The sequence below is a fragment of the Xenopus laevis genome, chromosome 2L (genome assembly GCF_017654675.1).
Source record: "Xenopus laevis strain J_2021 chromosome 2L, Xenopus_laevis_v10.1, whole genome shotgun sequence".
Classification (NCBI taxonomy): Eukaryota; Metazoa; Chordata; class Amphibia; order Anura; family Pipidae; genus Xenopus; species Xenopus laevis.
In genome coordinates, this window is record NC_054373.1 from 17,760,979 (window position 1) to 17,783,852 (window position 22,874).

At 41.9% G+C, this 22,874-nt stretch overlaps 1 protein-coding gene across 4 annotated transcripts in view; it reads left to right on the top strand.

The window, feature by feature from the left end:
- The first annotated feature begins 682 nt into the window (after positions 1-682).
- The window catches only part of app.L (amyloid beta precursor protein L homeolog), a 145,047-nt gene continuing 122,855 nt past the window's right edge, over positions 683-22,874 (top strand). For 2 of the 4 annotated variants that reach the window (XM_018244878.2, XM_018244879.2), the window contains exon 1: positions 684-907. In XM_018244878.2, coding sequence (XP_018100367.1) covers positions 854-907 — 54 coding nt within the window. In that variant the 5' untranslated portion in view covers positions 684-853. 4 annotated transcript variants of the gene reach the window in all.

Here is a 22,874-nt window from a genome sequence, read left to right on the forward strand (position 1 = left end):
ATAAAAATGATGGTTGATCCCAATGTTATTAATAGGGAAAAAAGATAAATATATAAGAAGACCGGTATTTTTTTTCCAGAAAAGGTGGCAACCCTTCCTCTGGATATTTTGGGACTTGGGAGCCCAATAATGAACATCTAGTTACACCACTGACAAGGCCCCCTGTAATACAGCCTGTGTAGGATTACCCCTCTAGAAATATTCATTAGATATTCATATTCATGTATGTAAAATTCTACTTCCCCATGCAGGGGACTCCGAGCCTGTAATGCCATCTCTGGTCCCGACTGTCAGTTTCAGCAGCAGCACAGACAAAGGAAGCAGCGCGGCCATTAATAACTAGTAGTGCAGTGTTGCTTTAGCAACGGATCCGCTCTGATTCCCTAGGGAAAAGGCTTGTGACCTGAAAAGAGTCAGGTAATGTGGGAGTCGGGGGTGTGTCGCTTTATCAGACCCCGCCCCCTCTGCACTTGCTGCCTGGCAGCCGGTACAGTATCAGCCTGCAGTACCTGATTCTCTCCAGCAGGGGATCCCGAAGGCGACTCGGTGTTTACAGTCTCAGGCTGCAGTACCTAAGAAACTCCAGTAGGATATCCCAAGGGCCAATCAGCGCGCACGGTATGAGCTTGCAGTACCTCATCTTTTCCAGCAGGGGGGTTTGTAGAGGGCGCAGATCAGTGGGCCGGATCAGCTGACGCAGCCTTTGGATGTGAGTGCGGTGCGGCTGTGCCCTCCCTTGTGCCGTTCAGTCCCGATCAGCAGCTCCGGAGGAAATCGGCTTTGTGTCTCCCTTTTCGTTCAGCTGCCCGTGAGCGCGGATATTAAAGGTTCGATCGGTGGTGGAACCGCAGCCATGCTGCCCCATATAACGCTGCTCGTGCTGACTGTCGGAGCGCTAGCGCTGGAGGTACGGGGAGAGGGAGGGTGGGGGCTTTATGTGTCTTGTCTTTGTGCTTCTACCTGACCCCCAAACTGCCATCACAAGCTCTAGCTGCCACCTTAGGTTTCCCTCTAACCCAGTGTCATATAGAAGTGCCGACCCTGCTGCTGTGATTCTAACTAATAGGAGCTCTATTATACCCCTGACTTCCAATGAATCATACTGGCTGGGATAGACCAGATGCAGCCCTGGTATAACCATCCCTTGGCACCTCTTACCCATTTACCATAGGATGGTTTAATTCACTTCTAACCATACCTTGGCACCTCTTACCCATTTACCATAGGATGGTTTAATTCACTTCTAACCATACCTTGGCACCTCTTACCCATTTACCATAGGATGGTTTAATTCACTTCTAACCATACATTGGCACCTCTTACCCATTTAGCATAGGATGGTTTAATCCTCGTCTAACCATACCTTGGCACCTCTTACCCATTTACCATAGGATGGTTTAATTCACTTCTAACCATACCTTGGCACCTCTTACCCATTTACCATAGGATGGTTTAATTCACTTCTAACCATACATTGGCACCTCTTACCCATTTAGCATAGGATGGTTTAATTCACTTCTAACCATACCTTGGCACCTCTTACCCATTTACCATAGGATGGTTTAATTCACTTCTAACCATACATTGGCACCTCTTACCCATTTACCATAGGATGGTTTAATCCTCTTCTAACCATACCTTGGAACCTCTTACCCATTTACCATAGGATGGTTTAATTCTCTTCTAACCATCCCTTGGTACCACTTGCCTATTGGTGAAGGGCTTTCACAGGAATCCTTATCCCCTTCCCTGGGAGATGTACTAACCCTGGCACTTTTATTGTGATGAATGGACTGCAGGTCACATGAATGACCCCCCCCATCCCCCATAATCCCAAGCAAGGGAGCGCTGTGGGTGGGTGAGGGCAGAGCAGGGAAGAATTCTGTTTAACATCAGCAAAAAAAAAAAAAAATGAAATGTATGAGCTGGCAGTGCCCTCGGTAGGTCTCTTCTCTGAGGAATGATCTCATCTTTTCATATTGTGGCTTAGTCTTAACCCCACTGGGGCACCCTGGGCTGGCAGCCTACAAACCAAATCTGATTTAGTGATTTAGTGATTTAGTACTGCTAGTTAGAAGGCTGGTTGGACCGGGACATGGTTGCTGTTAAGGCTCTGCCTGTGTATCTTGTACGTGTTTTATAACAGACTTACTCTTTCTCAGCAGCACCTCCTGCCCTGGCACACCTTGTGATGGGGTAGTGAGGTTGTTATTGGGCAGACTTGCATGTGGGTGTCTCACTTCTACTCTACCTGTCCTCCACCACGTCTGTCCGTCTGAGACATGTAGCCAGGTATCTGTCTCCTGGGCTCTCAGTGGGGCTCAATTATCAACGCTGGGCAAATTTGCCCATATAGCAACCTATCATTAATTAGCTTTTTGACGCCAGCTGCAAGTAGAACAATGAATGTAGCAATCTGATTGGTTGCCATGTGTTGCTGCCCATTGGCAAATTTGCCCAGTGTTGACAAATGACCCCCCGTGTCTCTATCGGTGCCAGCATGTGACTCATGCAGAGCAGGTGGAATCACCCACGGCTGGCACCGTGCATAAAAAATCCCCCTCTCTTATTGTAATTCCCCACTTCTCGTTCTCTCATGGTTATCTGTCCCTGTTGTGCACTGACTGGATCGGGTGGCATTGCTGGGGATGCCCAATAAATAAGCTTGGACAGGGGATCTTCTGAACACCAACAGCACCCTTTGATAAATAGGCTCGTGATTGATCCAATTCTCTGCACAGAGGCTCATAAGGAGGGGGTGCGGGGGAGGCTACAGGCTGTTCCTCAGGGTGGGAATGAGAAGCCCTAGATAAAAGGATTTGACTGAAGAAAGATTAAGACTGAGAAGATGGCGTCTTTGCAGTGCTGCATAGAAATTCTCCCACCGCTAGGTGTTTGGAAGCTTTTCCATTCATCCTTTTCCTCCTGTACCCTTCACTCCATGGCATTCTTCTGTAACATGGAGGCTCTACATGAGACCGTGCCCAGATCATGTCTATAACTCGGTGGCATTGTCCCATAACACAGAGGCTCTATATGAGACATTTCCTAGCTCACGCCTATAACTCAGTTTCATTATTTTGTAATATGGAGTCTCTTGTATGAGACAGTCAGTGCCCAGCTCATGCCTCTAACTCAGTGGCATTATTTTGTAACATGGACTCTTGTGTGAGATAGTGCCCAGCTCATGCCTATAATTCAGTGACATTATTCTGTAACATGGAGTCTCTTGTATGAGATAGTGCCCAGCTCATGCCTATACCTCAGTCGTATTATTCTGTAACATGGAGTCTCTTGTATGAGACAGTGCCCAGCTCATGCCTATAAGTCACATTATTTTGTAACATGGAGTCTCTTGTATGAGACAGTGCCCAGCTCATGCCTATAACTCAGTCACATTATTTTGTAACATGGAGTCTCTTGTATGAGACAGTTCCAAGTGCTTGCCTATACCTCAGTGTTATTATTCTGTAACATGGAGTCTCTTATATGAGATAGTGCCCAGATCATACCTATAAAATGCCACTGCCACATATGTATATTGAATTAATACCAATGCCCTGTTGGGGAACAGCCGGCGAGACACACTCCCTGGAAAAGGTCCAACCATCATAAAGGGGGAAAAAAAAAACATTGGTGGGTTTCTTATAATTGGATCGAAAAAGCACTTGTAACGGCTGCCTGATTAGTATGCAAGAGGTTTTCCTATTCAGTAAATAATTGATCGTTATCTGTGGTTTTCCGATGGAATCATTGCAGTGATGGGCACCCCTTCACAAATTGAGGTTGTTTGCAATAAAAGTGATAAATAATATTTGATTATGTTTTTTTCAATGTTCCAAATTGGATGTGTCAGGTTTTGTTGGATTACAGCGTGTTTGTGGGGGCTGCTGGGAGTTGTAGTGCAGCAGAGGGACTGCCGTGACAGCACTGCACTATAATGCTATGATTTGTGTCTTTGTGTATCGGCTAACCTGGCAGAGAGTCAGCCCAGATCCACAGTGCTGGAAGCACAAGCCTTTTGATGATCGGGAACAATCCTCCTGCCAGTATTTGTTCAGCCAATTAGCTTAAGGGGAGAACATACCGTAGAAATAAGGTAGGGCTAGTTACCCTTAAGCGGTCTATAAAGTGAAAGATATTGTGTATCTTTGCTTGTCGAACATTCCTTTCTGCATTATTTCATATATCATATCGCTTGCCTTTGCAGCGGCACTCATTAGGGGAAACCTATATGGCAGCACCTTCTACTATTAATGAATAGAAAAAAATAAAGCTGTCATGAGAATATATTATTTAGAGCAAATTTTGAGCTCTATATCATTGGTGGCCAACTTTGAAAACGTGTCCCCTGACTAGTAAAAAGGGTCTGTAGGTTCAGTAATATATATATATATATATATATATATATATATATATATATATATATATATATATATATATATATATATATTTACGTTATACAGGTATGCGACCTGTTATCTAGATTGCTCAGTACCTGGGATTTTCCAGATAGGGGGTCTTTCTGTAATTTGAGTCTCTGTACCTTGTCTACTAAAATATAATTTAAACATTAATTAAATCCTATAGGATTGTCTTAATGATATCTTAGTTGGGTTCAAGTACAAGGTATTGTTTTATTATTACAGAGAAAAGGGGAAATCATTTTTAAAAATGTGAATTATTTTGGAGATGGTCTTCCCATAATTCAGAGCTTTCTGGATAACGGATCCCGTATATACCTGTTGTAAAGACAGGCAACATTTATTGTCTCAGGTATTGGTCGACTACAATTCCCAGCATCCCCCGCAGCATTTTGGTTGGCAGAGAGGTAAGCAGGGAGTGCTGATGACAACGTAACTGCCTTTTAACTCTTTCACTGACAAAGCATTGCTGAAGCTTCAGTACTAAACAATAAGAAGGCATTGAGCTCTTGAGCTGCCTTTCTTTGGTTGGAAGAGAGAGAGGCGGCCATTGTTCGCAGATGCGATTATCCGGTAATGATGCCCCGGTTGCTATACGCTGGCACGTGAGCTGTCGCTTCCCGGGTAGCTTGGCTTATTGGCTTTCCTTCTGCACAAATCCCTCCTCGCAGAAAGGCATTTAGGCCTCTGCTGTGTTGCCTATAGATCAGCAGCCTCGGCGTGGGGAAGCTGCCATATGTATTTATTCTTTGTGTAGCCATTGTTTGATTCCTATAAATATGAGCCCATACCTACTGAGTGCCTGCTGTCAGAGCTTGGTAACCATGAGTGTCTGATAGCGTGCTGGGCAGGTGTGATTTAGCTGCTAGCGCGATGCCTTTGGGATTTATTATTCCTTCACGCTGTTTTTTTTTTTAATCTTCTTACCTCGTTATGACCTGATCACGTGACGTGGGCAGGGCGGAATAATTAGATTTCTGCCTTTTGCACCGCATGCCAAGAATACTGATCTGGACGAGGTGTTAGTCTTGCCTGTGGGATGATGCATTACAGCCTTAGAGCAAACCTTCTTATGCAATAATTGCATTATTACTCTCTTAGTGGCACTCTGGGGCCCCTCTATACCTCCTGGGCCCTCTAATAGTCACAGCATCTGTTTCCCTTATAGTTACACCATTGTATATAGCCTATTTTGGGTCCAAACCCAATTCTTGTTCTTCACATACATCCACTGCTTATTCTGTAATTGCACACCAAGGTAACCGTTAAGGCTGCTGCCAGTTGTAATGGGACTGATGCAACAGTAGTAGTACAGTGATCAGTCATGTAACAAAATGAATTCATTCCAGTGGGACATGTATTTATTTGGAGGCGTGAACTCTGCTTCTCCTGTCAAATCTGTCACCTTAGGGGCCCACCCATAGAGTGAGAATTGGGCAGATCCAAGTTGCTTGGCTATATGGCTCTCTTCTGCTTAAGATTTTCAGAGGTTCAATATTCCAACTACCACAATTCTATCGTGCTGAGAGTTGGAGTTCAGAGCTGTCAGATGGGCAAGTGGCAGTTCCAACGAGGAAATCTTTCTGTGATTCCTAGCAAGGCAGTCGATAATTTTAAGCCCCATGTTGCTGGACAAGAAGCGCACAATAAAACCCGCTTTGTGCCTTGGGCAGCGTTACCAGTTCCTGCATATTTTCCTAGGCAGAAAATGTCACGTTTTACATTATTCATGCTTTAAAGCAGGGGTGTCCAAACTTTTGGCTCGCTGGGCCACACTGGAAAAAGAAAAATTGTCTGGGGCCACACATGAAATACACAAACACGTTTGATTTGTAAAAGTAAAGGAAATACACAGAAAAGAACTACAATACCAGTTGGATAACCAGATGTAGCTATACACTGGAATATGGGACACCTGGATATTAAATAGACATATTATATTATTATTACTAACTGGGCAATGGGCAGAGTCCCCCCTCCTGCTATTTCCTCGGGAACCAAGCGTTTCAAGCTGGGCCGCATTCATATGCATCCTGGGCCGCATGTGGCCCTCGGGCCGCAGTTTGGACACCCCTGCTTTAAAGGACAAGTAAGGGCATCTAGTTGAAAATATGATATTTACATTTAAAGGGTAGATCTGATGCACCTGCAAATAAAATATTTAAGGGCATGGTCAATCCTGTTCTGTAGCGATGCAGAGAGCCAAGAATGACTTTGATTCCTGTTTCTCGCCGCTAAAGTACTAATGGCAGTGGTACACATGATTAAGGTGCTCCTCTCCACCTGTCTGGTAGGTGATCAATGCTTTTTATTATACATGCAACTTGCCTCAGTTTTTCCCACATAGCAACTCAAAGTATGTGTGTTTGTTGTTGTGGCATGCACAGGGCTATTATGGCTGTCACTGCTGATGCCACTCACACCGAATGAGGGCTTCTTTGGTCACTGCTATAAGTATTGGCACATTGCCTAGTTTTACATTGCTCTGATGTTGCCCACGTTCTGATATCTGACTTGGTGCAGGTTGCCCACACACATAGAGGACATTGATTTATTCATGTAGGCAGGTGGTTCTCAAACTGTGGCACTGGCCTCCTAGGTGGGCCTTGGAGCATTGGCATGAGGGTCTCAGCTTGAAGATTAATTTTTGGAATTTAGAATTTTGGAGAGAATAACTATTTATTCTGCTACATACTCCTGGAAGCCCAGCTTTAAGGTCAGTTATGACAAGAGAAGATGTTCTTGGAACTATGGCTGATGCAACAATGTTTTCATATATGTGTGACCTGACCAAAATTTGCACCTACAAGACGTGGGTTTGGATGAGAAAAGTCTTGACAGTTATTGGGGTCTGAATAAAAGTGAGAGCTGTGTGAATCATATCCACATCTTCTGATGACCCAGCATGCCAAGATGGTACATTGGCAGATATTTTCATCTTTGGACAAGCTGAATTTTGACAGATCATAAAATGACTGTGCCTAACTGGTTAGGCACTGAAGTCAACAATGGACCAGATTGCCCAACTGAATCTAAATGGCCACCACAAAATGTGCAATTTTTATTTGTTTTAACCAATGGTGCTAACAAAGCCGAATAATTTAAGACCCATAAAACGGCCCCTTTGCGCCATGAATGCAGTTTTTGTTTCCTCCCTAGGGACAGTTATATAGCATGCCCCCTGTACAGAGGGAATGTTAGGAGAAAGGCAGTTTCTGAGTAAATAGAGCCCAACTATTTCCACTGCCGGTTTTGCTTCTCTGTAGTGACGCTGCTGTTTTTATAAGCAAGTTCCTCATTTTAACTGACTGGTTTGTCCTGTCTCAAGGCTGAAATTCATTTCCCTTTCTTAGACAGATCTCTCAGTTCTGCATAAATAATTTTGGTGGGTTCGTTTATTTATAGATTTGTTAAAAACGTTATTACTGCATCTGCTTTTTAGCATGAAATACAAAGGTATTTGTCAAACCAGCTGATAAGGCAAGTATGAGAGAGCTTGGATAGTGAAATAAACGATCAAACAAAATAATTACAAAATCTGCTTTCTGTTTGCACGTGTGTGATCATGCCATAGTGGACTTCTGAGTGGGTCATCTGCCAATAAAGGGGTTGTTAACCTTTCAACACTTTTTTTAAATTCAGTTGGTTTCAGATAGTTCACCAGAAATAACTCACAGCTCTTTCACCTAAAAAATTATTTAACTCTACAACACTGAAAGCAAAATCCTTAGCAAAGAGGTTTTACCCTTCTATGCTGGGGTATTTACTCGCTCACAAAACAAAGAGAGGCTTATCCCATGAAGAATTGCTGTGAAAACTGATTCCTTTGTAGCTTTGAGCCAGTCTGTGGCTTTTATAATTCACCCACTTAGCTGTAACAGAATTATAGTCGTGCAAAACTCAATGAGTACATTCTCTGTAGTGAGACTGTTCTGGTTCCAGTCTTTTGCAGAAAGAAGTAGTCTTTTGCTTTGGTTGATCTAGATATTTGGACTGGGTTCTAGTAAAACGATGATGCTCTACAAAGAAGCCAGAAGTTCTTGGGGGTCTGGGGGGCATAACAGTGTTTTGAGGGACATGTTTGTGCCTGGGATCATAGCTGGACAGCTATAAACTACTAGACCAAAACTGGGTGGTGGTAGTTCTGCTTGGGACCCAAGAAATAAGCCCTGTATAGAGGGAATGTTATAATACCTGTAGGGAACCGACCCCACCAGGAGATGTTGTCTATCTATGTTTAGGGGCCAAGTCATGCTCTTGCAATGACATGTACTAGGCAGTGCTTGAAGAGACTCTTGAGTAATTCCCATAACTCTTGGGCTCCCCATGAGTACATAGGCAATTGTAGTTTAGCGTTTTTGTTACTATATGAGCCTCTAGGACTTCATTGATGCCTTCCATGCAGATCAGTAGGGTCGTTGTTCACAGACATTATTTCAGTTCCCCAAAGCGGTTGTCAACAAGTGAAAGCAATGCCGACTATGTTTGGTTTGTGATCTCCCTTCACCATTGTGACATCATGCATGAGTGCTGTAGAAAAAAAGATCTACAAAAGTACAGTTATAGGACCTGTTATCTACAAAAAAAATTCACGGTCAGTGACCTAAAAATGTGATATATATATGTGTTTAAAGGCCAGGTAGAGTTATTTTCCATGTAGGTAAAAAAAATCTACTGCACTTTACTGTGTAACAATTTTATAGATTATCAACTGAATTGGTATATAGCTTTTTCTTTGGTCAGGGCAAAAAGTGGGTAGCTCCCTCTCATGTATGGATTTATCCACACGCACAAAAGGGGGCTGTTGTAATTCACAAGAATGGAGTAAATGTAAGGAGTAACCCATAGCAACTAATCGGCAATTCTCTCTTGATTATTCAACCGCAGTAAGACTAAAGAAGAAGCATTCTGATTAGTTGCTAATGGTTACTGCCCCATTAGTGAGATTGACTCCTGTGTAGTGATTCTTTTCCTAAGAGAGACATGAATGAGGTCTATATGTCTTCTTAAGCTAGCCATACACATGCTGAGGTTAGCCGCCGACTCAGCCCCTCCTGACAGTGAATCTTTGATTGGTCCTTGTATGGACAACTCAGATGACCTCTCTATCCGAACTGGCCAGATATGTATAAAAAACACCCATGGGACATGGACCACTTTGCATTATGTGGTCTTCTTGTCTCTCCATAGGCCCCTTTAATGATCTGTTTGTTGTCCCTGGGGGCCAAATGGTTGGATCAATCCAGCTTAGCCCAGCACAATGGTGACCATATTGGGTAAAGATACGCTTTTTTTGGTAAGGTCTTCTGGTTTATGGCCAACTCTTGTTGGTGGTTACTGACAAGCTACTAACTTTTCTTCTTATATCCCTAGCGGCAAATTAGGTTTGATGTATGTGGCTTCACTATATACCTTTATACATGTATTTTATGACCTCTGAACATTTGCAGTTTTTTGAAAGACAATAGCTCTGCTGTTTCTGCATTGTGTATTTCAATAAATTTGATTATATTGCAGGGTGAGGGCCTAAGTCTGCAGCATCTGCTCCCATCATCATCACATTGTGTATAGGAAAATGATAGTGGTGGTGGCAATAAAGAGGGAGGTCCATGAATAAATAGGGTTGTAAATTCTATTTACCTTTAATTGGTGCTCCAAGTACCGACTGAGATGAAGGCTGTCAGCACAGTACAGTAAATGAAAGGGGAAAGTGTGCAGAGATGGTTTTGGCGCTTGTCTGCACCTTTTCATTTTCATAGGAGCCAGGTGTGGCCATGCAGTGTATTATTTTGGGTGGCACAACGTGGGGGAGATTTGTAGCCTGTGATAAAAATGCATGAATGTGGGTGACAAATCTCCCGAAAATGCCTCTCCAATGGAAATAATTGAAATTGCTGGCAGTAACACTAATGTCTGGCTTTATATAATTTTCCCAGCGCTTCCCTTCACCTTAGGTCACACCGTAAAGGCCAAGAAATTCAATAGTTTACGTTGTATGAAGGAGGCCACAACCATCCGCAGTACTGTGCTGCAACTTTTTATTCCATAATACACAACATGTTTCGAGTCAACAAAGACCCTTTTTCAAGTTGAAAAAGGGTCCTTGTTGACTCGAAACGTGTATTATGGAATAAAAAGTTGCAGCACAGTATTGCGGATGGTTGTGGCCTCCTTCATACAACGTGAACTAATACCTGACTATAAGTACCTGCTGCTATAAGTACCTAGACATCATTGCACTGTGGTGATGTCCGCAGCAATTCCTGCATTGCTGTAACCCATATTTTGTTTTTCAATAAATTGCAGAATTTTGCACTTTCTGTGAGTGGAAGGTGCCCTTGTCGCCTTCCTGCAAGAGAGAAAAGTCCTTTTCAGAGATGGCTTTATTACTGTCGTGTTCAATGAGCTCTGCAGTCGTTACTGCTAATCCCACAGCAAAGAACCAGCCACTGTCACGTGTTCTTCACTTTTATAATATTCTCTGTGCATGGAGACTTGGTGTGGCAATTATGCTAAAGGGGGGCTCCACCCAAAAACAGTTTTATGCATAATGAAAGAAAATGTATTTCCAAGTAACTTTCCAGTATCCATTACTCACATTTCAATGGCTTTCAAGCTATTCTTAAATTTAATGGCATTTGGAAGCAGCGTTTGTTTATCCAGCCTTGCTGTGTGGTTCTAAAGGGGCCCATAGACGCAAAGATCCGCTCGTTTGGCGACATCGCCAAACGAGCGGATCATTCCCCGATATGCCATTAACGAGCATGGCTATATCGGGGTTAATCTGAACGTTCGGCCCTATGGCCGAACAATCCGATTACAATGCGCAATGGGCTCCGGAGGGATCGGTCGGGTCAAAATCAAACCTGTCCGATCGACCAAACGACCGATCTCCGCCGGACGAAAGATGTTGGCACATGCCACACACGATAGGATCTGTGTGTCTATGGCCAGCTTAACTCCTGAAACAATGTAGCAGAAGTCTGTTATCCTCCAGGTCTTTTAATCAGTTGGCTGCCTGTTTTGGAAGTCAGAGTAGTAGTGCAGAGAATTGCTGACTGGTTGGTATGGCTTCTAGAGTAAAATTACTACCGTTTTGTATATTATCCCCATGGCACGAAACTAAATGTTTAATCACGACATCCTTCAGTCCTTTTTTTGCACTGGTTGCCCTGTTAGAATTACCTGGGCTCTTGGCTCAACAGCTCTCTCTGAAAGTCAACAACCCTTTGTTAACTATACACAAAGTGCTTAGTGAATAGACTGGAGACAAAAGAAAGCCTGGGTCTGTCAGCCTAAAACGACCAAAATCTCATAAAACATTAAAAACTAGGGATGCACCGAATCCAAGTTTCGGTTCGGGATTCAGCCAGGAATCTGCCTTTTTCAGCAGGATTCGGATTCGGCCAAAACAAAGGAGTAACAAATATTTTCCCCCTCCATAAGGGGAATCAGAGTGACGGGTGCAGAGGGACCGGTTAGGGTCAGGTGTAGGTCGACCCGCATATCACTAGACCACGCGAGCAAGCTTAAATCTATTTGTTTTTGGTCTAGATCGGTACCTAGATCAATAAATAGGGGAATTCACAAAAAATTCACTGCCTATAGCAAACAACTATGACAACAAGATCCTCATTGGTTACTACCCGTTTTATGAATTTTCTGTTGTGATAAGTGACAGCCAGAAGTACCTCTGATGAATTTCTATGTTTCTGAGTACCTATTTGACCTTCATTTTCTGTTGTTTTGTTGTTTACCTCTTTTACCAATTGTATAACTGCCATGAATGTAAAGGGTGGGGTCTCGGTAAACTTTTCCTTGACACACATGGAGTTAAAGTGATGCTGACACGTTCCAGGTTTCAAAGGATCATTATGTTCTGGCACCAATAACTTGTTTAAACGAAAACCTCACCTCAGCCCCCCATTACATATAGGGTTGCCACCTTTTCTGGAAAAAAAATACTAATAACATTGGCATCAAGTGTAATTTTTACCGGCCAGGCCGGTAAAATATCGGCCGGGTGGCAACCCTAATTACATAGTTCTGTCAGCCTCCAACATGGCTGCCACAACACAGGAGATGGGGAGCTCTGAGGGGGCTGGAGCACAAATGTAAACACTGCCGCAAGCCTGTGGCGTCTTTGCTCCACCCCAGCCCATTAGCTATGACTGAAATGGTGATATAGTCTGAGGTGGGGCAGGGTGTGTGTTTTAACATGTTAGATAAGTGGCAGAAAGCTCGTTAAGTTATTATTACAATGTAGCGAAAGCAAAGGGAGTTTATATGTCTGCTGCTTTTTCATGAATATAATCAGGGCACGGCAATGGGATATAGGATTGCCATAATGTCTTTCAGTCTTTGTGCCTGAAACTGAAAGAAGGGATTGTTCTGAGGAACCAATAAAAGGTGGCACTCTGCCTGGGATTTGTACTGTGAGCTGAGCCTCATTACTGGGAACAAAAAGGTTTTATGTTCTATTCACCAAGTATCTATGTGCTTACCTGTTAAAGAGGTAGTTCACCACTTTTAGTTTGATGTAGACAGTTCATTTTTGTGTGTATTTTTAATTACTTTGATTTTTGTTCAGCAGCTCTCCAGGTTGGGGAATTTCAGCAGCTATTTACTCGCTAGGGCTTGAATGAGAAATATGTACTGTAAAGTAGTAAATAGTAGGGATGCATCGAATCCAGGATTCGGTTCGGGATTCGGCCAGGATTTGGCTTTTTCCCAGCACGATTCAGATTCGGCCGAATCCTTCTGCCAAGCTGAACGGAATCCTAATTTGCATATGCAAATTAGGGGCGGAGAGGGAAATCGCGTGACTTTTTGTCACAAAACAAGGAAGTAATAGATGTTTTCCCCTTCCCACAATTAGGATTCAGATTTGTTTCGGGATTCTGTGCATTCCTTAGTAAATAGCAGCAATACCATTAATGTAGGCTCACAGAGCAATCATTTTTTGGCTGCAGGGGTCACCGACCCCCATCTGTAAGCTAGTGACAGAAAAGGAAGTCAAATAATTCAAAAACTATTGAAAAAAAAATTAAAACCGTTAGAAAAGATGCTAAGAAGAGGCCGTTCTATAGCATACTAAAAGGGGTGGTTCGCCTTAAAGATCACTTTTAGTAAAGTATAGATTGCCCCATTCCTAGCAACTTTGCAATTGGTCCCCACCTGCCCATCATTGACATCACAAAGGGGATAGGGTAGGTGCACACCTATAATTTGAGGCTGCTGGAAACAGAAGCTGTCACAGTAAGGTCACGGCCTGAGAGAGAGGAAGGTAGAGCTCAACCTGAACCCACCTGTGACCCGGCAATCTTGTGTGGAAGTCGACCCAATTATGGGCCAGCCCACAAACCACTACTGGCCTATGATTGTATTATTACCGTTCATTTTGAATCTTTATTTTGCTATTCAGCCCCCTTCCTATTCATAATCAATTTTCATTCAAACCACTTCCTGGTTGCTAAGATAAACACAACCTTGGCAACCAGATATCTTCTGAAATTCCAGACTATAGAGCTGCTGAACTAAAATCTAAATAACTGAAAAACCACAAATAATAAAAATGAAAACTAATTACAGATTGTCTCAGAATATGTGTATGTCATACTAACAGTTAATTTAAAGATGAACAACCACTTTTTATTGCCCAAGCTGTCTGTACCTGGGCAATAGGGAGAAACTTGCCAGCGCACTCCGCTCTGGTTTTTGGGCATAATTGCAAGTACATGGTGGTGACCCATGGCCAATTGTAAAAGGGCCATTGCATGGTTATAACAGACAGTACTGAATGGCACACTTTTTCCTTCACACGTTCTAGAAAGTATATATTTAAATAACCCCTTACCTGTGAACAGAGTGTATTTTCCCCACATTACATAGAAGCTGTGGCTCCTGCATAAACGAGAAATCAATGTATCAATTTGTGCCTTTATAGCATTAAATATTTACCATTGTGTCTGTGCTGTTGTCTTTGAACAGCTTTAAACAAACAATCTGCTATGGAGGAATCATTTACATAGGGGAAGGAGTGCAAATAATGCCGGGAAATTCAATAAAATCTTATTATATAGGGAAAAGGAGTGTAAAGTGGTTCAGTTTACGCAGCTGCTGGGAAACAACAATGGGCAAATTCTAAAAATACTGTACAAAATACAGTAAATAGTATGGTTATGTGCTATCTGGAAGTGAGTACCATGCTTAGGTCCATTAGCACTAGGGAGAGGAGGTGTCACCTCCTCTGATGAAGCACTCAATGGTGCGAAACGCGTCAGGAGGGTGTGGCCATGTGGTATGTAACAAATTCATTTATTTAACACTGTTTTGTGATGATTTTGGTGATCTTGCACAAATAAATGCCTGAAGTGAGTAAACATGAAATTCTATAAATAGCAGCATGTGATATTGGGCTGCTGTATGAGCGTGCATGTACAGCAACCATATTGATCTCTCTCCTGGACATCCCCATCTCTGTGTTACTGTGACTCCTTGCTGGCCCCTTGCCACTGATGTGATTAGAAAATGTGCAGCTGTCATCCCATGATGGCCTTGCCAAGATCTTGTCATATTTGTTCCACTGTCACATTAGTTGCATAGAAATTTGTGTTTATGAAAACACCAGTGCCGAAAAGTAGTGTTTATGAAATGATCGCTAAGCCCAGAGTCATTGTACTTAGTGGGGCATAGGCAGAGCTTGTTCCAGAGTTTATCATTACTGGCATGTCAAGTGTCTCAGGTTTACAGATATAGAGGTGTTTAATTTTCTTGGGGTTTACATAGAAAAAACACTTCTGCTTCCATAATTGCTCTGCAGAACCAAGGGGGTGGGATCTGTAATACAATAAGTGTTTTTAGTGCTTCCAGTCCTCCCTGTTTAGTATAGAGACAATTAAAAAAAAACCTGTAGTCGTGTTTAAAGGAACTGTAACACCAAAATTTTAAAGTAAAATATCATTTACTGTTGCCCTGCACTGGTAAAACTGATGTGTTTGCTTCAGAAACACTACTATAGTTCATATAAACAAGCTGCTGTGTAGCAATGGAGGAAACTGAAAAAATGCTATTTGGCACAGGTTAAATAGTGGATAACAGATAACACCATTATGTTCTACAGAGCTTATCTGCTGTGTAACCTGAGCCTTTTCTCCATTGAATGGCTGCCCCCCATTGCTACACAGCAGCTTATTTATATAAACAAAAGGAGTGTTTCTGAAGCAAACACATCAATTTTATCAGTGCAGGGCAACACTGCATTATGTTTTTATTATTTTAAAACACTTTCAATTTGTGACGTTACTGTTGCTTTAATTAAAGGGTTGTTCACCTTTGAGTTAACTTTTAGTATGATGTAGAGAGTGATATTCTGCAACAATTTGCAATTGGTTTGCATTATTTGTGTTTTTCAAGTTATTTAGCTTTTTTATTCAGCAGCTCTGCAGTTTGCAGTTGTGGTTGCTAGGGTCCAAATCTGGTTGCTAGGGTCCAAATTACCCTAGCAACCATACATTGCTTTAAATAAGAAACTAAACAGGAGAGGCCTGAATAGCAAGATAAGTAATAAGTAGCAATAACAATACATTTGTAGCCTTACAGAGTATTTGTTTTTAGGTGGGGTCAGTGACCCCCATATTTGAAATCTGCAAAGAGTCAGAAGAAAAAGTATAAAAAATATACTGAAAAAAGTAGGACTCGTTGAAAAGTTGCTTAGAATTGGCCACTCTATAACATAACTAAAAGTTAATTTAAAGGTGAACCACACCTTTAATTGTCATTTTGTATTTGATATGCTCATGTTGAGAAGTGCATATTTTCCCTTTAATACTTTAACCCTGAAGACAGCTGTCCCCACCACACGTTCATACAGAGCTATTGGAGCTCACAGCCGCCTCTTCTGCTTTTAATTAAACAAAACCACAAACTTATGGGGGTTTAATCCATATTAAATTTAGCAATGAAAGATCCCCTTGATCCATTTGATAAACACCTTGTTTGCTTAAGGGGCCCCCGTACCTTCAAATTTCCCTAAAGAGTAGGACTTTTTCCATAGTGGGGCCACTCGTCTCCGCTGCACGTTTCATCTGATTTATGGAGAGGGGCAGTTATAGGGTGGCCATGTCCCTTAAATTCTGCAGCTGAAACAGTGTATGGGGCAAGGCAATAGTGTTTAAGTTCTTTTTTTTATTTGCTTCGTTTGCAGTTTCCCCCGGCTCAGCTCTAATTTATGTATATGAGACAGCATCCTTGACTAGATCTCTGACAAAATGCCAACATGGTTGGTCTCGGCCTGCGGTTAATGGTGCCCCCAGAGATTTAGATGTAGCTTTTTATAAAGGGACACTGTCTTCAGCTAAGAACACTGTGTCTCTGCCATGGGAGCCCCTTGTCCCAAATGATCAAGCCACTATAGAATTTCTTGGCATCAGATAATCCTTAATTCTGCATGTATTAAAAAAAAACAGCTTGATCAAAGTAATACATGAGGAATCTGTTTTTTTCTTAGAAATAACTGTGGGGCTGCTGTAGCCTTTAAAGGGGTGGTTCACCTTTAAAGGGATACTGTCATGGGAAAACATGCTTTTTTCAAAATGAATCAGTTAGTAGTGCTACTCCAGCAGACTTCGGCACTGAAATCCAATTCTCAAAAGAGCAAACAGATTTTTTCAAATTCAATTTTGAAATCTGAAATGGGGCTAGACATTTTGTCAGTTTCCCAGCTGCCCTCAGTCATGTGACTTGTGACTGCACTTTAGGATGGAACTACTCTCTGGCAGGTTATTATCTCTCCTACTGAATCAGTATCAGTGGGACTTGGCTTTTTTACTATTGAGTGTTGATATCATTCAAACTTGCAGTACAGCAGTAAAGAGTGACTGAAGTTTATCAGAGCACAAGTCACATGACTGGGGGCAGCTGGGAAACTGACAATATGTCCAGCCCCATGTCAGATTTCAAAATTGAATATAAAAAAATCTGTTTGCTCTTTTGAAAAATGGATTTCAGTGCAGAATTCTGCTGGAGCAGCAATATTAACTGATACGTTTTGAAAAAAACACGTTTTCCCATGACAGTATCCCTTTAAGTTAACTGTAGAATGGCCAATTTTAAGCAACTTTTCAATTGGCCCTCATTTTTTTTTTTTATAGTTTTTGAAATATTTGCCTTCTTTTTCCTAACACTTTTCAGCTTTCAAATGGGGCTCACTGCCCCCATCTAAAAAATGAATGCCCTGTAAGGCTACCCATTTATTGTTATGGATACATTCTGCTACTCATCTTTCTATTCAGGCCTCTCCTATTCATATTCCAGTCTATTTTCAAATCAATGCACGGTTGCTAGGGTAATTTGGACACTAGCAACTTAGACGGCTGAAATTGCAAACTGGAGAGCAGTTGAATTAAAAGCTGAATAACTCAAAAGCCACAAATAATAAAAAATTACAAACAATTGCAATCTCTACAGCATACTTAACGTTCATCTAAGAGAGAACAACCCCTTCAACCACGGACCGGAGTTGAAATACAGAGCAATGAAGGATTATGGGTGTATTAGAGAGAACTGAGCTTTTCTTCATGGCTATTCCGTGTTCTGATATATCGGATCAATCACGGTTAATACATGGGTTTAAACGCCATTTAGTTCTATATGATTATTTTTTCTTTATGTGCTCGGTGTTTGATATACTTGGCACAGCGGGTATGGCCCTTATTATGCTGGGCTATGTAGCTTGTGTGTGCGGCTTCTCATGGAAATCCTAATTCATTTACTCACAAAAGTAATTTCGGTCTGGAATCACATTATTAGCTGTTCTGTCATCATTTTGGAATTTACTTTTGTGTAAGACGTTTCCATTTTTGGGCATGGGGAACTCATATGGTATATGGGGAAACTTTGTTTTTTTTTTTCTGTTGATGTGTTGAATGTTTGGAACCAATCAGCATCTAGCAGGACCTGATAGGGAACTGAAGGCTGTCAGTGCTTGTGTAACTGCAGGGCTGTGATTGGCTGTCCCTCTCCTATTGTGCTTCTGGCAGGAACCATTAGGACACGCCCACCCCTCATTTGAAACACGGACTGGGACCAGAGAACATCTAAAGGGAGCTCCAATAAAGGGGCTATTTTTAAAGATAATATTAATTTTTAGCACCATGTAAAAGCAACACTATATATTACTCATAACTGCCTACAGAATTTGGGTTTTTCCATTTATCCTAAATGTCCTATATGATCCTTATTGAAGACAAAACAGCCCTGTTTGGTTTATTTAATGTTTAAGTGATTTTTTCAGTAAACTTAAGGTATGATGATCCAAATTATAGAAAGGTTCCATATCCGGAAAACCCCAGGTCCCGAGCATTCTGGATAACAGGTCCCATACCTCTACATGCAAATGGAGGGGGGGGCAACTTAAAAAAAAAAATGCACTGTAATGCTACAAATGTATTGTTATAGCTACTTTTTATTACTTATCTTTCTATCAAGGTCTCTCCTATTCATATTCCAGTCTCTTATTCAAATCAATGCATGGTTGCTAGAGTAATTTGTACCCTAGTGACCAGATTACTGAAACTGCAAACTGGAGAGCTGCTGAATAAAAAGCTAAAAACCACAAATCATTGAAAATTGCAAATTGTCTCGGAATATCACTCTCTGCACCATACTAAAAGTTAATTTATGTATAAATGCAATTAAAAGCAATGTTTATCCCTTTCTGTTCTCTGGTTCTGCAGTCATTCTCCTCTGGTGCTGGCTCACACTATATTGGTGTCTGGAGTCTGAACCAGCAGAGAATATAAATAGTTTAACAGACATTACTTTCAAAAGCTTATTTATTCAATGTCTAACTTTAAAACCACAGATGGCTTTGGAAGTAGTATATATTGGAAAGAGACTTCAAGTTACAAAGCACGGGGAGGGATGCCTGTCCCTTCACACAGGATACATGTTTCATTGAGGAGATTCCTCACGTCGAGTCCTAAGAGGTACCACAATGACCCTTCCTGTGCTTTACTCTCTTCCTGTCCCTCGAGTATTTTGGAACTGACACTGCAGGAGAAACTGATACGGCAGCTTATGTCACCTTTTTGGCAGCCGTCCCGTCTGGTTAAGCCCACATAGATGCCTGGGCTGTTTATAAACTGCTGCATATAAATATTAAACATGGGCCTGGAGGTGCACGTGGAGTAGGGTGTATATTAACCCTTTCTCCGCAGGCCCATTCTGGGGCTGGTTTGTTAGAATGTTTTGGGTAGGAAATATCAAGTGTTTGTCTCCTGCGCTCGTGTTACACCCACATCCTGTAGCCCTTTCCAAATGCCTTTCTGTCTGCTCGATGCCAGCGAGAGTAGCAGCTGCTAATTCAGCATGTAAATGGAAATACTCTGTAGGAAGTGTCAGACAAATACAAGTATTTTAATGCTCCCGTTAGTTGTATCACACGTAGAATCGAGGGAGAAATAAACACAAGTAGATGCTCCTGTGAAGAATCTGTCCTTTGGATAAAATTAGCATCCCCGAATTGCCCCGTCCCCCCGTCTATGAATAGCGGATTCCTGTGAAATGAACCTACTGAGCTGCACAAAGCATCTCGCTATTTTGGTATCGCGGGAAGCTGCTCCGACCTGTGTTTAAAGCAGAATTGTAGCTTGTTTACCAGCAAGGTATTTGTGTATGTTTGGTAAAGCATACTGACATGCTATTGTAGAATCCTGCAATGCTTCTGGTATTTGTGGGGAACCCACAAAAAAAGCAGGTAACCTTCAGGTCGGGCTTTCAGTGGCGGGGTTTGTGGGTCAAGGTAGAGTCCTAGACGGAACCAATTTGTTAAACCCGACCCGGACCCGCAATCCACATTCTTACCCACTACCCAACCTGACGCAAGTAGGGTTGCCACCTTTTCCGGAAAAAAATACCGGCCTTCCTATATATTTAACTTTTTTCCATATTAACAACATTGGGATCAACCATCATTTTTACTGGCCAGGCCAGTAAAATACAAGCCAGTTGGCAACCCTACCCGCAAGTACCTTATCCGCAACACGATCCGTGACCCGCTGACCAACAAGAAACAGGAAATGCTGTCATTGTAAACCGGAAGTGACATCATTAGAAGTAAGCGTGACCAGAAAAATGGAGTAAAACTGGCTATTGAGAAGACCCACGAACCGCCGACACGTGTCTATACCCGCACCCGAAACTTATTTTCGGGTACCCGACCCGCTGCAGGACTCTAGGTCGATGGTTGGCTTGTGTGTCTTATCTATAGCTTTTACTTCTTTGAAGTGATATCACTTCCTTTTTGCAGCAACAGCACTTCCTGTTTAATGGTGGCCAGGGGTTGTGGATTGGGTTGCAGATAAGGCAGTTGCGGATGGGGTCAGGTAGCGGGTCCAAGCCCAATAAGGTTCTGTAAACCTGATGTTTGCCTAATAATGGGGCAAAAATATGCTTGTTTGGTGACCTCTTCAAATGAGCAGATCTTCAGGTGTATGGCCACCTTTATTTGTAGGGGTGGGAGCTAGTAATGTGCGGCTCCCTCAAAAAATCTTCTGGTCACGGGTGGGTTCGGGTTGAGTGCTCCCTTCTGCTCTCCCTGCCTCACCTCACACTGCCGGCTTCCGGCCTGTCAATTTCTAGAGTCGGGCCTGCCCTGCACCACCCCTTTCGTGATGTCACAGATGGGCAGGCGTGGGCCTATAAATAGAGGGGACAGAGCGGGCCGGGTTCGGTTTAGATGGGGTGGGTGCTGGTTGATAAAAACCTGACCAACACATCACTAGTGGGAGCTACTGGTTATATTAAATCATATACTGTGAATTTTTGTTCATGAAAAATGGCAAAACATTTTTTTTTGTTGCTGGGAATATTCATGCATGGCTGACCAATGAGATTGTATACTTGTCTGCTTATTCATACATGGCTGGCCAATGGGATTGCATACTTGTCAGGTTGTTCATGCATGTGTGACCAATGGGATTGGATACTTGTCTGTTTATTCATTCATGGCTGACCAATGTCAGGATTTAACACAGGACCATCTACAGTTAGTGCAAGCATCCTTTAATATAAGGGCTGACCAACCTTTAGTAAAAGGGGATCATTTTTGGGATGTAAACTCTAATAAAACATTTTGCCTAATGAGGGTAATTGTAATTTCAAGCACTTGAAACTATACTTGTAAATAATATTACAGTTCAGTCTTAAAGGGGTGGTTCGCCTTTGAGTTAACTTCTAGAATGTTATAGAATGGCTAATTCTAAGCAAGTTTTCAGTTGAACTTTATCATACCTCCCAACTGTCCCTTTTTCGGAGGGACAGTCCCTCTTTTGACAGCTCAACCCGCAGTCCCTCATTTGTACTGGAAAGTCCCTCTTTTCTCTGCATTGAACAGCCAGAAAAAGAAACAAAGTTTCTCACTTATTTGGCTTTTAGCAGAGAGCCCAGAACAGCTAACAGGTGCAAATAAGATACTTTGTAACAATTTTGAGACACAGTTTAGATAAGGAGAAATATTTTCAAACTTTCATAACCTGCCAAATTTTGCGGGGGGTGTGGGACAGAAAGGTTTGTGGTCAAAAAATTTGCTGCGCTACGTGCGGAAATTTTTTTTTGTCCCTCTTTTTACTTCCAAAATGAAATATATGTATATTTTTTTTTAGTTTTTGGATTATTTGCCTTTTTCTTCACTGACTCCATCTACAAAACAAATGTATTGTTAGTTCTACTTTTTATTACTTATCTTTATAGCCAGGGACGCTACTATTCATATTTCAGTCTCTTATTCAAATCAATGCATGGTTACTAGGGTAAATTGGACTCTAGCAACCAGATTGCTGGATAGCTGCTGAATAAAAATCTAAACTCAAAAAAACCCACAAATAAATAAATAAATGAAAACCAATTGCAAATTGTCTGAGAATATCATTCTCTACGTCATACTAAAAGTGCATTTAAAAGTGACCAACCCCTTTAAATGCATTTAAAGTTGCTTAGGATGATATTTCTTTATTTAGGGAGAATGTTATTTATTTGGATTTTAGGTCCCCTGTAATCCTTTACGGTGACATCACAATAGCCTTTTTTTTGTAAGGTCACCTTGTGTTTTAGTGTTAGTGTTCCCGTAGACTCTCGTCTGCTTTGAACTTGAGGAATCTTCATCAGTTATTCATAAAGCGACAACGTATTCCGCAGCTCTGTACAATGAATAGGTGTGTACAGCAAATGATACAAGAAGCAAAGGGGGTATTGCCCGAAAGAGCTTACAATTATTCAAATGTGTTGGCAGCTGTCAGCATTACACAATTACATTTGATTATTAAAGTTTTCCTGCATTTCTCCTGCTTATTGGGCTTGTTACATTTCTCACAGTTAATTGCCTGGAATTAATGTTAAGGTCGGGATGAGAGGAGCGGCTGCTCAGCACCTGTTGAATGGAATACTGCTGCT